This window comes from Trachemys scripta, chromosome 2 (assembly GCF_013100865.1).
Source record: "Trachemys scripta elegans isolate TJP31775 chromosome 2, CAS_Tse_1.0, whole genome shotgun sequence".
Lineage (NCBI taxonomy): Eukaryota > Metazoa > Chordata > Testudines > Emydidae > Trachemys > Trachemys scripta.
In genome coordinates, this window is record NC_048299.1 from 61316347 (window position 1) to 61334101 (window position 17755).

Here is a 17755-nt window from a genome sequence, read left to right on the forward strand (position 1 = left end):
GGCTTCATGAGCCAGGGCATTAGCGGGTAGGCTGGGTCCCCGAGGATGACTATAGGCATCTCCACATCCCCAACAGTTATTTTGTGGTCCGGGAAGTAAATACCTTGCTGCAGCCGTCTAAACAGACCAGAGTTCCTGAAAACACGAGCGTCATGAACCTTGCCCGGCCATCCCACGTAGATGTTGGTAAAACGTCCCCTGTGGTCCACCAGTGCTTGCAGCACCATGGAAAAGTAGCCCTTTCTGTTAATGTACTGGCTGGCCTGGTGGTCCGGTGCCAGGATAGGGATGTGAGTTCCATCTATGGCCCCACCGCAGTTTGGGAATCCCATCGCTGCGAAGCCATCTATGATCGCCTCCAAGTTTCCCAGGGTCACTACCTTTGGCAGCAGTACATCAACGATTGCCTTGGCTACTTGCATCACAACAACCCCCACGGTAGATTTGCCCACCCCAAACTGGCTCGCGACTGACCGGTAGCTGTCAGGCGTTGCAAGCTTCCAGAGGGCTATGGCCACTCGCTTATGGACAGTCAGGGCTGGTCGCATCCGGGTGTCATTGCGCTTCAGGGCAGGGGACAGCAACTCACAAAGTTCAAGGAAAGTTCCCTTCCGCATGCGGAAGTTTCGCAGCCACTGTGATTCATCCCAGACCTGCAGCACTATGCGGTCCCACCACTCAGTGCTTGTTTCCCGTGCCCAGAATCGCCGTTTCACAGCATCAACATGACCCATTGCCACCGTGATGTCCTCGGCGCTGGGTCCCCTGCTTTCTGAGAGGTCTGTGCTACTCTCAGACTTCAGGTCATCACCGCGTTGACGTAGCCTCCTCGCCTGACTTTTCTGCATCTGCCTCAGGGCAACCTGTATGATAAGCTGCGAGGCGTTGAGAGCGGCCACAACTGCAGCGATGGTTGCAGCGGGCTCCATGCTCACAGTGCTGTGGCGTCCGCGCTGTCAATGACTTGAAAAGTGCGCGAAATGATTTCCCGCCGGCGCTTTCAGGGAGGGAGGGAGGGCGGGAGTGATGGACGGATGACGACAGTTACCCAAAAGCACCCTGGCCCCTTTTTTTTTTACCCAGAAGGCATTTGCGGCTCCACCCAGAATTCCAATGGGCGGCGGGGACTCCGGGAACTGTGGGATAGCTGCCCTCAGTGCACCGCTTCCAATGTCGACGCTTTCCCCGTTAGTGTGGACTCACAAAGTCGAATTACTGTCCTTAGTGTGGACACACACGTTCGACTTTGCAATATCGATTCCAAATATTCGATTTAAGTAAAATCGAACTACTCTCGTAGTGTAGACAAGGCCTTACAGTAGTAAATAAAAATGATGATTACTTCTTAAAACCTTTCTTTCACTCTTTTTCTTCTGTAAGACTAAATACTGGTTATTTTGCATCATATTTCAGCAACTCTTGAAATTGACTTTCCATTAACATCAGGCAGTTAAGCAAACTGCACATTTACTGTGGATTTTGTACCTGACCTTTAAACTGGTTTTGTCAACAAAATGTACTATATTCATAAACACTCGTGTCCTCATTTGATTTTATATCTATAAATTATAGGCAAGTTCATAAATGTCCTGATTCTTTACTGGCAGTAGCCTGTAAATGTCTTTTTCTTTTTCATTTAAAAATGTTGCCTATTTTAATAACGGGTGTTTTTAATTAACTGAAAGTGCCATAAACTGCCCATGTGTGAACCAATCAAAGACAAGAGAGTTACATTAAATTTAAAGTGCAGTATCTCACTAATGCTAACAAATTAGGTCTGCCTTGAAGATGGAACATTTTTCTCTTTAAAGTGTCAACTTATTATGGTGGTGACACAGATGCTGACGGAACAGTCATGCTAAATCAGTGTTTCAAAATTAATATTTTTGGCAATTAGGAATACAATTTCAGATTTACACATACAAAGCACAAACATTTCAGCACAGCATTATCTTCTCTTTCATAAATGAGCTCAATGTAGGCAGCTGATCTTTTTGCCAATATTATACCAAATTAGTATGGTAAATATTGAAGTGAAATGTTTCATAAGTACTAGTTGGCCTAATTTTCTTTCAGACTGCACTTAATCTTTATTCATCCTTAATGAGTATTTATTGTGTGACCCTGACAGCTTGCTACTGCTGTGATAAATTATCTGACTCAAGTCCGATTAAAAATGCAACCCTGAATGCTAATTATCTCAGCAGACCTGCTTAATAATAGCATTTCTTGTCAATTATGGAATCACAGCATGGGTGTCAATTGCAACAACACACTAGTCTGTCTTTGAGGCAGCTTTCCCATAATGCTTTCTTAGCTGCCATATGTAAATCTGAGATTCTCTGTACCTGTGGCAACCTTTTATTAGTGAACTGACAAAATGATAAAGCTAGCCACAGCAAAACTCCCACCATTAGACAATTACACACTACAGCTCCTGTCAGTGGGAGATCAACACGACACACTTAATTGCGATGCACTTTATTGACAGCCTATGCTAATGGACCTACAGGTCATCCCAACTGCACGGGTTAGCTGTTTGCTTCATATCAGGGTTGGACATCAGCATAAGCCTGGCCTACAGGAGGCAAATTTCTGTCCTCTGTCTTTCGTTTTGGAATTATTTTTGGCTATATTTTGTAGTTAGCTGCAACAGGGAAGCAACTAAGCCAAGTATTTGCTTCAAAGACTTAGTTAATTCATTTTTTAAAATTTGTGAGACGTGTCAGCTGGACAGTCCTGGAGACTGAAGTTCTCTAGCTTCTCCATATAACAAAAGCAATCTGGACTGCAGCAGCACAAACTTCCTATCATCACCCCACTAAAGTCTAAACCTTAATGACCTTCCAAAGATGAATGTGTCATTTGCCCTCCATGACCTGCTGAGGCTGACAAAAAGGATGCTAATGAGAATGAGTGCAAGGAGAAGGAACTAGTCTCACTCACTGAGACTCTTCATTATAGTCAAGATGCCTTGTCAGGGTGGTGCGGAGAATCCTCCAGTGCTTCTGCCTCTGCTATTGCTATTTTGTAGAGAAATAGAATTTAGTCTCCAAGACTATCAAGCCAGAACTTTGCACCAGCACTAAATTCACATACACTAACACCCCCGCCCCATCCACCCACCCATTTTAAATGTGATCAGTGGTTTGTTTGTTTTTTTAAACTAAAGGGCTAGTGAATTGGAAAGAGACAAACAAGGTCAAGATTGTTCAATATAACTCAACTTTCCCTCCTCCGTAGATATTTACACAGCCCACCAAACATTATCCAAGAAGTTGGCAACACACACCCAGATGCTGGGCGGGCGGCACGAGTCATTTGGTTCCAGCTACCTTATGGCTGGCCACAGCTGCTAGAGGAGGAGAAGGAACAACTGGTCCAAACCCTGCCGGAGGCCGTATCAATCAGAGTAGGGTAATTTCAGAAGAAGAACGCACATTAGCTTTGTAATACAGTTTTATCTCTAAAAGCCCAATCTGGGCATGGAAAATCTTAGTGTTTATCTGACATATGAAGTGCGGGATTTTTGGAGAGCGCAAGCTGAGTTGTAACTTATGTATTTGTTACCAAGGATATGACACTTTAAACAGCATAAAAGAACCAAATTGTGACATCTTGTATTTTGAGAAGATGTTCCTGTGTTGGCTTGAAAACTGACCATCCCATGTCATCAGCTCCTGGAAAAAAGAGCAGTGTTGCCATGAAGAAGAAAGAACTGAGCAAGGTGATTTCAGATTAGCTAATATTTTTCTTTGACCAATTCTTAATATGTCCTAACTGCTCAGAAGTGCACAGGATTCAAAAGCTTCCTGTAGAAAGTGAAAGATGATGTATGTTTCAGAGTGACTACACAGTGAATGACAGAGAGGGCTTGATCACATTCTTCATTATGAACTTTTAAAAAAATTATTTGTTACTGAAAAAGCTTTCAGACAGGCTAGGAAGTCCACCAGGCAAGAGGCACAGTCATCCACACTAAATGGAAGTCTCAAGTCCCTTGTGCACCTGATCCCTTACTCTTAAGAGCACTGGATAAAGGAGAGGTAGACATGGGTACAGCATGGGTGTGACTGAGACATGGGCTTAAGTGAAATCCTTGGCATGCAAATGAGGCATATAGCAACATAGTCCCCTCTTTGGCCTTATTCCTGATACTAAGGAGTAACTTGATGTCACTGTCCACACAACAGCCCTAACTAAAGAAATGATTCTCCTGTGCTCCCTGTCCTGCTCATTTTTTTTTAACATTATGTTTATTCTTACAACACTCTGCAGCCATACAGTATACGACCAAAGAGCATAGTGGACTGCAAACTCAACCAATACCCCAATGGAACACAAGAACAATACAGATCTGTTTTATATAGTATTTGCATGATTTTTTAAGTGACTTGCTTAGCTAAATGTTTCCAAATGTTGAGTTGCCATGCTTGAAAAAAAGCTACTGAAGACTGAGTCAATTTATAAATCAAGAAGATGGAATAAATTCAAAGGTCTACAGTAGAATCTCAAAGATATGAACACCAGAGTTATGGACTGACCGGTCAACTGGCCACAATGTGAAACTGGAAGTAACCAATCAGGCAGCAGCAGAGATAAAAATAAACAAATAAATAAATAAATAAAGCAAGTTCTGTACAGTATAGTGCCTGTATTGCATCTTGAAGGTAGGCACAGCTGGGGTGCCTGTCCCCGTACCCACCCCACCCTCACGCGCAGGGAAGCCACATACAGCAAGACGCGGGGGCTGCCAGCCCAAGGCAGAGCAGGAGCAGCGCTGGGGTCTGCGCCGCTTTCAAGGCCCCCGAGAGGAATGCACTGTTTTTACCCCCACTTTCCCAGCCGGGAGGAGAACGCACTGACACACACATACCTACGCGCAAGTTTGCAAACTCATGCTGGTGCTGAGTAGGGAGCTCAACCACTGCTGAAGACTGGCCTGGAGTATCAGCTGCTGGATCTGGGGCCCAAACTGCGCTTTATTAAGAGTTATGGACAACCTCCATTCCCGTGTCCGTAACTCTGAGGTTCTACTGAATATGGAGTTGCATAGCATACTTCCAATAACATATCCTGCAAAATGCTCTCTTAGCAGAAAAGAATATTTGGTTCAAATGTGGTGGTGCTGTGCAATACGTGGGAGACTGTAAGCCCAGCTATAAAGGAAATGACGTAATTTCAGACTCAACAAAATCTCAAGAGCAGACATTTCAGCACTGTATTATTTCTCCTTTCATAAATGAGCTCAGTGTAATGACCCATTCTTTGTGCCAATAGTACTTCAAATTAGCACCGCAAATATTGAAATCAAATGTTTCATAAGTTCTACAGGGCCTAATCTTCTTCAAGCTGCACTTACCCTTTAATTATCATCCTTTATGAGTATTAATTCTTTCTATATAAAGCAAATGTTCCTGGCTTTGATTCCAATTGTCTCCTTTGTTGAATGACACCTTTATCCCGATATAACACGGATTCTTATATAGCGCAGTAAAGCAGTGCTCCAGGGTGGGTGGGGCTGTGCACTCCGGCGGATCAAAGCAAGTTCGATATAACGCGGTTTCACCTATAACGTGGTAAGATTTTTTAGCTCCCGAGGACAGCGTTATAGCGAGGTAGAGGTGTACTATCCCCCTCCTCTAGTTTTAGATGTGAGCAAGCATATTCATCTCATTTTTTAAAAAATCTGAAGTTGAATACAAGCTAGGAGGTTCCCATCATTTTGCTTTCTCCAGAAAAACAGGATTTCTCAATTTGCTCTTTGAAGCTGAACAGATAGCTAATACAGTTGTACAGGTGTTCTATTGCCACTTTTTTGTTTCCTTAACTTTTTACATACACATCTCAAAAATATTTAAGCCACAAATGTTAACCAGTTAGAGAACAGTACTGCTCTAAAGTTAATTACAACAGAATACTAAAATTATTAGAACCATGTTCATGGTCACACGGAAGTTAGAGGCTAAACTCCCAGACTTCAGCGAGACTTCTGACCCTAAAGATACTACTGTACTCTGATACTTCAGAGTCTGGAGACAATAGATCAGATTCAGTCCTAAATTACAGCTATATGAATCCAATTATGAACAATGTAATTACTCTGGATTCAAATTTGGTCTAGTTAACTGTAGTTGCACCATCAAAAGTATGTTCTACTGTCCAACTATTCTGAAAAAGGTTACAGTTTGTATTTCTTAAATCAGAGGTTACTCTTACTATAACCATTCATCATAGTTTGCGGAGTTGTAGGGATTCAAAGATTTTCATTTTTCACAAAGTATCATTTATTTGATTTGATTTTTAATTTTTGTATATTGAGAACATTATTTATTGTAAATCATTACCAGTGTTATACAAATGTTTCATTCACTGACAATTGGGTTTTCACTAAAAAATTTCCATATACATTTTGATAACATTTTCAACAATGTTTTCATTAAACATTTTGGGGCGGGGTGAATTGAAAAATATTCCTGAAGATGTTTGAAACGAACCGATGTAAAATTTGTTCTTTTTTTTTGTGGTTAATTATCCATTTATCTTTTAAGTGAGCTCAGCAAAAGTTCTGGTAATTTTAATGCAAAACCATAAAGCATTTCATCCTTTCAAAGATTTAATAGGGAAAATTCCATCAGGAGAGCCTGCCAGATAATCAAACTGAAGCATGTGAACCAAAGAATGTGATTTGGTATGTGGGCCGAAACCTAGAGATGTGACTTGGGGCATCTTGATTATTATTTACATGGGAAATGATTCAATGCACTGTCACACAGACTAATTACCATAGCTAACTGTGGATGTTCAAGACTTTGGAACAGTCACAAAATATTATTTGCTGTGTATCTGAATTCTTTTGAGAGTGAAATATCCTGTTTGATGTACCCGAGTGAATTAGGGTAATGATAACCCTTGATAATTTCACAGTTTGTCTTTATCCCTTTAATGCTCTTTCTCCCTGCTGAATTCATAATCACAATATAAAAGAGACATGAACAGAAGAGTTGTCTAACATGATTCAGAAACATTCAATATACTGAATTATTAACAATTCCTGTTTTGACTTTTTGACTCAATTGCTTCTGCTGGACAACTGTGCAGACTACATCCTCAATAACAAAATAATAATATTTTAAATTTCTACAGCACTACTCACCTCAATAGCTCCCAAACTATTTCACAAACTCTATACAGAAAGCACCACTGAAATGCAGCCCCTGTGGAGGGCAGGTTACAGCAATTTGGCACACAGTGCACTTTAAGATGGGGGAGGGGTAAGGCAGAATTTGACTAGAGACAGTGGGATAACCCATTATTAAAGATTAATCCTCAATTAAAGACTTCATGTGATGAAACCTCCAGGAATACATCCAACCAAAATTGGCAACCCTGCCTCCAGTACAGCACACAGGGTCTCTGCCTTAGAAGGTTGAACCTGTGCTGTTTCAGACCTAATGCTTAGTCCACTAAACCAGTGGTTCTCAAAGCCAGTCCGCCGCTTGTTCAGGGAAAGCCCCTGGCGGGCCGGGACGGTTTGTTTACCCGCTGTGTCCGCAGGTTCGGCCAATCGCGGGAAGGGTGGCTGAGCAGGGGATTGGACTAGATGACCTCCTGAGGTCTTTTCCAACACCTAATATTCTCTGATTCTATGATAGTCCCTTTGCTGGTTTACTGCTACCTTTCTGGTCCTGACTCCTTGACCTGACTCCTCCCATGTTGATTTAGACCACACATCTTCTGCAGCCTGCAAGACTGCTGCATAGGATCATACCTGTGCTGCAAGATGTATGATGAGATAGCCATACAAAAAGAAAAAGGTTTTATAACAATTTGCTACATTTGTTCAGCTTACAAGTTATGGGAACACATGGACCTTTTATCCCTGTTTTTTAAAACTCTGTTATGCCTATTGAAATATTTATTTAGAATTCAGATGATCTAAAAATATATATTCCCTATGAAATTTATCTTATTTAACCTTCATAGTTAACTCCAGCAAACTGCAAGCCAACATACAATAACATTCCTTACACAACTTTGGTGAGCTGGCAACTGAAAGTCTGATGGGATACATCTGGAGTTCAACAGGCAACTGTGTAAAAGAGACAACTACACATCTATCTCTGTACTAATTTCTGTTATTTATTTGGTAAAATTACAGCAGTGCTACTACAAAATCATACCAGGGTGCCAAGGGTTCCAGGAAATATGATATCCTAGAGGCAAGGTGATGTTGGAACAGAACTGACTTTGAACTATTTAAGCAATGATGTCACGAAAAAATAAAGTTTAGCTATGTGACGGAGCGGACTCACCACTATGGCACCTCCTGCTGGCTGTCCTGGGGATTAGCTCTGTTCGCTAGTGTGCCCTCTTCTGGTGATGTCTTGCTGTCATCACTTCTTCTGCTCCTGGACCCAGGTCACTCCCAGGATTGCGGCGTTCTCTTCATGACACCGCTCTCCGGCTGTGCCGCACTCTGTGTTTCCCCCATTTCTGGGGACAGTATCACAGTCTGCTGTCCAGCCACTTCCGTCAATGGCTACTGCAGCCAATTGTCACTTCTCAATGGCGAAGTGGGGAGAGACCCAGGCCTGCCCACTACTCAGGATCCCGGCCCAGGGACCCTGTAGATGGCTGCCACTTGCTGCATCCCCTCTGACTCCTCAGTAGATTTCCCTGGGCCACTTCCCCATGGCCTCAGGCTGCAGCTCCTTGCAGCCCGCCAGGAGCTGCCTTTAGCTCCCTTGGTCTCCCCGAGGCACTGCTCTACCCAGGGTGCTTGTGTAACCCACACACCTCCAGGGTGTGGTGTTCTGTCCCATCTAGTGGCACTGAGACTACTTAGAGAGAGAGAAAAAGATTAATGAGTCTGCTGTACAACCTTAGCTAACAGCCAGTTGGCTTTTAGCTCATGCGGTAGAGGCTCAAGCACTAAGTTCCAGAGATCCCAGGTTCAATCCCGCCCGCTCGCTGACGACCGGGGTCTGTTGGTGTTACACTTGCTGCCTTCAGCCTGCAAGGCAGCCAGGCCTCCTCCCTCCTCATGCTCGAGAGAGTGACTGAAGCTGCTCTGCTCCCCAGCCCTTCTTATATGGGCAACCCTGGCCCTCATTGGCTGCTCCACATAGCCTCTCTCTAATTGGCTGCCTCCAGCGCAACCTCCCTAGGGCTCTATTAACTCCTTATCGGCCAGTGTGGAGCAGAGGCCCCATCACAAGCTAGAAATATTATGAAGATGTGGGGTTTCAGTCCCCTTGTGCCTGGCCTCAGGTCCCTTGGAGATACACTGGCCCTTAAGACCATGCTTTCCTAGCCTTCTAGTTAACTTCAGCTGTCCTCCTATGCCTATATCATACATCTCCTGGTAGCAGGACTCTAGGGAATCCAGTTCTGGGCTAGCTCATAGAGTATAGGACAAAGGGTACATGCTTAAGGACTTCACCCCCTCCAGCAGTCTCACCCCAGTCCACAGGGGCTTTGGAGCCTGTTCCTTGGATGAATTTCTGCCAGTCTGTGGTGATGCAGCTCTCAGCCTCTCTGGCAGCTGCCCTTTTGCAGGACAGCCTCTTATCCCAAGTGTTGTTAGTCAACCAACTGGCTGCAGCTGGGGGAATAGCTACTCTGTCCCTTACTCCCTTAGTGGCTGAATGGAGTTTATTCACCCCATTACAGAAAATGAATGAGCTTTATTGTTAATGAAAGAGAGACTATAAGGGTCTGGCTGAAGAGAGGGGAGCACTTTGGATAAAGAGAATTGATACTACCACTTATCACCTACATTTTAAATACATTTAACATTGTATTTTATAACACAATGTGTGAAATCCTGGTCCACATCTTCACTTCCTCTTGCTCCACTGGATCACTTTCTGTTTTTTGAAGACTTCATTCAATAGGATCTTTGGAACTATGATTAATGGGACTTGTAAAGAGGCTTAAAGGGATCAGAGCCATCTTCTTTGGGGAAAGAGAAACAATGATTTTTTTGGAGGTTCTAACAGGGAGGTCCTTTCTTCAAGCTCCTTCACCACCACCTTGCAGATCCTGATCCATGGCTTCATCAAGAAGCTTTTCACAAAGTTCTGCTGGGAGTTTGTCTTTCTAGAGAAGACCATGGCAGAATCAGCAGAGATAATCTTGGTGACAAGTGTCTCTCCCTCCAGAAAACTGTCTCAATTTTCTGCTACAGAGAGCATCTGAGAAAAATTGCTACTTCACAGGATAAGCCTATTTTTCTATGATTATTATTTTTTTTTTGTAATCAGAGGTAACTTGTTTCTACGTGCAGAGATCCCCAGGTCTCAAAGTAGTGCTTGCATAGCTGATAAAAGAAGGATATTGTCTTGGAGAGGCAAAGTAGTCACCAGGTTTCTTGCAAGGCTCCCATATAATTTAATGGTTTTCCTTGTGAAATGGAAAGCAGATGGAGTGAGGGTTTCTTCTAAGACTTGAACAACCTCTTCCTGGGGGTTGATTGGTGGAGTATCCTTGGGTCATGTCCAGAGCTTTGACTTCCTTGTAGAAGCCGTGCCTAATTTTCTCAAAACTGTAAAAAAATAATCCGGTTTTGTCTTGCCTCAGGGGAGTGCATCCTTCCCAGACATTCAACCTCTTCCTCAGAGCTCATGAGGGCTCTGGGATGGTAAATAAGGATGGCTTGTCCCTTGTTGATTTGGAGTGAGGAGAGGTGGAGATGAGGGATTGCGAGACCTCAGCATCTCCTCCCATGAAGTGGACTCCATCCTGTTCAAGGAATCATGACAGTATTGGGAAGGAAGTAGGGGAGACACTGAGACCTAAAGGACACACTGAGGAAAACAGTGCCTGCTCAATTGTGAGCCCCTCTGGTACTGGAACTTCAAAAGGTAGATGAGTGAGTGGGGAGAAAAGAGAGCTAACACCCACTGGTCCTCAGCAAGTAGAGGGTTAAGGAGGGTAAGAGGAGTTAGGTGACACAGAGACATGGGGACACCCAGTACCTCCCATGGCCCACTTAGTGGGGATGGGAGTGATCTATGAGAGGGTACATCCTTTGAGGTCTCCCCTGACCCTTCAAGAGAGGATGATGGTCCCAAGCAGCAGGGTGGAGAGAAAGTTGTTGTGACAGATACCAGGCATGATCAACTGGCATTACAGCACCTACTGCCCTCTACAAAGGTGCTACTAGAGCCAGTGAGAAATACAGGGTGATCAACACTTTTGAAAATTAGGCCATTAATTCAGGTGCTTAAATATGAACTTAGAACTATAACTTCAGGCTTCCATTTCTGAGTATTTTGACTTAAGCATAGACTTGTGGCTAAAGGACAACCGTAAGGCAAGTCATTTAACCATCATGTGCCTCAGTTTTCCTTCATGTAATATAGGGATACTACAGTACTACTTGCCCTACCTCACAAGAGAATTCTTCATTATACGTTTATAAAGTATTCTGAGATCCTTAGAAGGCACTATAAAAATATTATTTCACTAAAGAAATAAATTAGACCCTTACAGGATTTAAGTACATTTTAGATTTTTTGATATTATCTTGCCATACATTACAGTACAATATTTTCCTTGTCTTTCCTTTGCTATTTAATTATGTGACATTTTCATACATTCTAATACACAGTATTTAAAGTTATATTAGGCTGGTATCAAATGTGTCCATTTGCTACACTTCCTGCATGGTAACTTTATTATCTTTTCAAAGCTAAACAATAAAAATATAGAAACTGTGATCTTTTACACTATCCTTTAATAAACAGTTATTTTAAAAATGCTATAAAAATTGTTTCTTTTTTCCCCAAACTACAACTTAATGCAACTAACTCTTGTATATCCAAAACAGTAAAGTCTGTATAAGTAGTTTTAAAAGTCCCCATGGGCTTGTAATATAGCAAGAGTGAAAAATTCTAACCACCAGAGACAGAAATGGGAAGGATTCCTGAATTTCAAGTTACATAACATGTCTGTTCTTTTGTCATTTGCATGAGGCATGGCCTTGCAATGTTCCTTCTCTTCTCTGTAAGATATTTTAAACATCCATTTCTGTACATCAACATTTACATATTTAGGCAGGACTTTGAAAAAGTGCTCGGTGTCGGCCTAACCCTGCTTCCAATGAAGTTACTGGCATGATTGTGTGTGCAGAGCCTACGTTCAGTGGCCCTGTGTTCCCTCCACATTGGTTCACAAAGTGGAACCAGCATGCAAGGGGCAGCATGTTGCATCCTATAATAGTGTGCAGCAATGGGCTCCAGCACAACAGGGGTTTGCATACGGGGTGCTCTGGGAGGCGATGCCCTTTAAGTGATGCAGCTCAGTACTGACCCCCAGGGCAGGGCTGTGTACTAGCAGGTGCAACTGAGAACTCTCTGGTTTTCACAAGTATCAAGGCACCTTACAATAATTCAAAGAATTAAAACTGACCCAATTTTGGAACAAAGCCAAAATGTTCCAAATTAAATGCTGGCAAGAAATAATGGTCAGTCAATGTGTTCATAGCCTGGTCTGTTCATCATCTCAGAATCATTTATCCTGATCTTCTCAGCTGGAAGCAACACACTTCATTTGAAGAGAAAACATGGTGGATAAAAATCAATGTTTTTCTTTTAAATCTGTTTTTTATTATTTAAATTAAATACAGGTTTATTTTTAAAGGGAATTATTTAAAATTAAGTTTGAAACTGACAACCTATGTTAAGGCCTAAATTTATCATAATCTGTTAAAATAATTTAAATTAAATAAAAAAAAATAAGCAGTACATTTGCTGCCAAGTTTTAAAGAAAGTCAAACCACTTATCTGGTGGAAGTCACTGACAGTACCTGGAACCAGCTTTTGACAGCAGTAGCCTTTTCTGCAGGTGAAGAATGAATATTTTCTTCATTTCAGTTTATTCAGCTAGTTCAGTTCAATGAAAATCTGTATGGGTGTGCTAGGGCTTTCACACCAAGACCATGTCTTATCTAGCATTTTTGGAAAAATCTCCCACCATTGCATAACCACCAAAGCAGTTCTGTTGGTGTTAGCAACAGGAGGAACAGGAATTTTAACCCCCATTTTCCTTATCTCTGTACAGAGCAGGTTTAGATGGGTTTAGATTTAGGTTCAGAGATAAAACCACAACAAAACATCTTGGTGCTTTATTAAATTTACTACATGTAGTGCCACAGATTTCCCCAAAAATGCTAATGTAGATGAAGCCTTAGTGTCAATGCATTGAGTTTTCCCTTAGGCTTTCTTCATAAAATCATAGAATATCAGGGTTGGAAGGGACCTCAAGAGGTCATCTAGTCCAACCCCCCTGCTCAAAGCAGGACCAATTCCCAACTAAATCATCCCAGCCAGGGCTTTGTCAAGCCGGGCCTTAAAAACCTCCAAGGAAGGAGACTCCACCACCTCCCTAGGTAACGCATTCCAGTGCTTCACCACCCTCCTAGTGAAACAGTGTTTCCTAATATCCAACCTGGACCTCCCCCACTGCAACTTGAGACCATTGCTCCTTGTTCTGTCATCTGCCACCACTGAGAACAGCCGAGCTCCATCCTCTTTAGAACCCCCCTTCAGGTAGTTGAAGGCTGCTATCAAATCCCCCCTCATTCTTCTCTTCTGGAGACTAAACAATCCCAGTTCCCTCAGCCTCTCCTCATAAGTCATGTGCTCCAGACCCCTAATCATTTTTGTTGCCCTCCGCTGGACTCTTTCCAATTTTTCCACATCCTTCTTGTAGTGTGGGGCCCAAAACTGGACACAGTATTCCAGATGAGGCCTCACCAATGTCGAATAAAGGGGAACGATCACGTTCCTCGATCTGCTGGCAGATGATCCACCAGGAGGACTGCCCAGCTCTCATCCACCTGTTTTCCCGTAATGCTCATAATGCAGTCTTCACTCTGCAGGAAAAACTCCCACTGACTTCTACTGAAACTAATCATACAGTGCTATGGTGTGTTATTCACTCCCACCCTCCCAGGAAAGGAGGGGAACATCGTTTATTCCAGTGCAGGTATTGATCTGGAAATGCCCCTCAGTGAATTCTCTCCCTGAAAGTGTTTCAAGAGAGGTTTGATTAGCACCCTCCACAGCTTGAGACCAAATCCATCATCACCTTTGCAGTGAAATGGATGGGTGATCAAGGTTCTCTGTGGTATAAAACTGCCATCTTTCAAGGCCATCCTATAAAGGTGCTCAGTTCTTCTTTGAAAGCCTGTAGGAATTGTGGGGTGCTTAGCACTTTTTAGGACAGAGCCCAAAATGTTTTTATACTTCAGGTGGGAGTTTTAAATTAATTAATTTTTTTAAATCAAGCCATTTTGAAATTTATAAGTTACCAAAAAATGCATTGAAACAACACAGAAATCTAATTATTCTTTATTGGACTCTTTAAAAATGCTGATTTTTTTATTTCTACATCTGGTAAAGCAAGGAATTCAGGCCTTTTATGCCAAGTTTCAGCTAGGAATGAATTTTTACATCAAAATAATAAATGACTAGGGGAAAAGAAATGGCTTAAAATGAAAATACAGATATGTTAATAATAATTGCTATTATTGAGACATCTACAAGAAGGAATAAGCCACTATTTTAGGATCAATTAATATCTAGTCTTTTAAAATTGTTGTAGCAAAAACAGGTAAATATAAAGAAGTGTAGTCCCTCAATGTTTTAGTGTGTTCATTATTCTGAGGACTAGAAATGCTTGACACAAGTATTCAATATATGGATATTTCTCTCTATTTTTATATATATTTCAACTATTTTATTCAACAAAAAGTGCAGAGATTTAAACAAGGTGGAATAATTTTGAGATTAAAGTTCTGCCAGTTTCTTCAGTATAAAAGACACCTCTGAAAAAGAAATCTAATCTTTATAATGCACCAGCTCACAATTTAACTGCGTAGAACAAATGAAAAAGCATAGCTCCTCTTTGTTGCTACTTCGGCAGTAGCATGTGGCATTAGCAAAGTATTAGCATAATCCAGAACTCACTCACCCTTCCCCCTCTCCAAGCATGTAACAAATATCTGATGGCTATGCAAGTTTCACGCAAACCAAAGTTTTCCTAGCTGGCAAGTCACACATTAAAAGGCAAATTACATAATGCTGAGGCCATCTGGACTAAAATATTCTCAGTCAAAGATATTTCAAACCCACTAATACCACAAAAACTATAGCAAAATATCAAGCCTGGACAACAATATTTTGAGGTGTTGGCTTTTTATTAAATATAACATGTATTACATGAAAAACTTCAAAAGACCTCAAACTAATTCTGATATTTATTTAGAATATAATTTTTGAAGTTTATATAGCCTAATTTTAGTCATATTTTATGCATACCATATGTTGAAATTCATAACTGCCTATTTTCTGACAAATGGCAAGTTTAGGGAGCCAACAAATCCACATTCTTTATTACAAAAATGCCAAGTACAATCAATTCTAGTCACACTGCCGTGTTTTTACTCACAAACTGAATTTTTAAGCAGAGATGGGTGAACCTCAAACAGCATGGAAGTTTGCTTCTGGTGAAAAATATACCTAGAAATTTGGTGATTTAACTGTATCTAAATTATCTGAAACTGCTGAATCTGCAAAAAATGGCTAGAAGTCTCCTGGGAACAAGCTCTCTTACAAAGTTGCCAATACTGTACTACCTAGTTTCCGGACAGGAAGCAAGAAACCCAGAAGCAGCCTCTCTCAAGGTATTTTTGCTTCTAGTCCAGGCCACATCACAAAGAACTATCTACCGGTAGATATGTATGAAAATGAAAAGTTGAAGGGGAAAAAGTTAGCCAATATATTTTAAACCAGAACACAGTCTTTGTTCACGTTTTGGGGAAGGTTTGGATTTAATCCACCCCAGGTTTCCCATCTTGTTTGGTCTTACAAAATTCAGATAAAAAAATGCTGAGGGAAGGGAGGAAAATCATCTGAGACTGTCCCAAATTGAAAAGCTTTTGGCATATAAAAAAAATGTATGCAAGAAATATTCCAGGATATATCCCTCAAATTCCTATATTAGGATTTACAGAAATGTCCCTATTTAGAGAAATTAAAGTTGTTTAGACCAATTTAGAATACTTGTGACTGCAGCTAATAAATATATTACTAACTATTGATATACAGTTGACAACAGTAATAATCCTTAGCTGTTGTACAGCACTTTTCGATCCATACATCTCAAAGCCCTTATTAAGTATTACTATCCCCAATTAACAGATGAGGAAACTGAGGGGAAAAACAGAGACGTGACTCACCCAAAATCACACAGCAGGTTAGCGGAAGAGCTGGGGACAGAAGTCAGGTATCCTGACTCTCAGTCTAGCACTCTAGCAACTGAGCCATCCTGCCTCCCAACAATAAAACAATATAGAGAAGTAGTTCAGCAATGAATCTGGTACAAGTAGTAAGCTGTGCTGGTTAAGGAAAGATGATAAATTGGTATGAACTAAAACAGAAATCCTTAACGTAATTTTATATTACAAACTGTAACATTTCCTTATCTTGAACATTTGACATCATCCCCTTTGACACTCTTGTAAGAAAATAACATTATCAATAATTCTGTTCATCTATACTGAAAGGTTTGTACATAAATTATTTTATTCTTTTAACAATGAAAATAATTGTTTTTTTCTTTATCATTGTCAGGTAAGTTAACACTTATTTCATTGTATTTCTCGTTGCAGCAACTGAACTGCACGACAGAAAGAGTGCTTCATTTACAAACCATCTCTCTTCCTCTAAGGTGCCACAAGCACTCCTGTTCTTCTCTTCCTCTATAATTTTAACCAGCAGAGCCCTAAGAATGACTATTCTCAGCCTCAAAATCCTAATGCATGAGTGGGGTGAATGAACTTGTCTTCCTTCTCCTCTACACACTGCCTTCAGCTCCTATCTCCTTCCACTCTCTTCCCTCTCTCAAAGAGGGCCCTAATCCCTTCACCCACTAGAGACTACATCACTCTCCACCACCTTCCTTTACCTACCAGACACCTCCTAACCACATAGCTGAGAAGTCACCTCTGCCAGCCCCTACTGTGATGATGGGCTCCCTCTGAGACACTGGAGCTGATAACCAGCAGTATAAGAAGCGGGACCAAATCTCATAACCAGGCCAGGAGAGGTTGGATGGTAATCGGCTCAGCTCAGCAACCACCCTGGCATAGTGTCCCCTGAGTGTAACTCCATTAAGCCAGGTAAATGGCCAGTTTGGACAGTAAACAAAACAAAACAAAAGCCCCCAGGAAGGTCGAGTGTCTAGAAAATTAAAATAAAAGTGTATGGTGAATACATGATGACTGCTGCCATCATAACAAATACTACAAATAAACAAACTACCATTTAATAGTAATAAAGAAAATGCAGTTGAAAAATTAAGTTACGTACCATTTTTTTTAATTCAGTTCAACCATGCCATGGAGATGTAACAATTCATCTAGGATGCCATCCGCATCTCTCACTTGATTTTGCTCATTTCTGACTTGCATTCCAGAACACAGTTTAATTGATCATTTGCAACATCACCCTTTACTTATAACTTAAAAAGAATAGCATTCCAGGAAAGAAAAAGACTACGGTTGTTAGAACTACAACAAGGTTAATAGCTGCTAGTGTTTGTAGACCTGAGCCATCGTAGTGGGTTTGTTCTTCACAGAACATCTGGTTTTGTTCTTCTCCTATGTACAGTTTCCCCAGAGCCATTTCACTGACCTGATCATAAAAATTCTGCTTGGTATACTTTCTAGGAACAGCAATTCATT

At 41.4% G+C, this 17755-nt stretch overlaps 1 protein-coding gene across 2 annotated transcripts in view; it reads right to left on the reverse strand.

Moving 5' to 3' along the window:
- JAZF1 (JAZF zinc finger 1) overlaps positions 1-17755 on the reverse strand; it is a 284073-nt gene that overhangs the window by 97316 nt on the left and 169002 nt on the right. The window contains exon 1 of one of the 2 annotated variants that reach the window (XM_034760696.1): positions 1318-1447. The exons of the other annotated variant lie outside the window; for it this stretch is intronic. Coding sequence (XP_034616587.1) covers positions 1318-1406 — 89 coding nt within the window. The 5' untranslated portion in view covers positions 1407-1447. Of the gene's footprint in view, positions 1-1317; positions 1448-17755 lie in introns of those variants that run through there. 2 annotated transcript variants of the gene reach the window in all.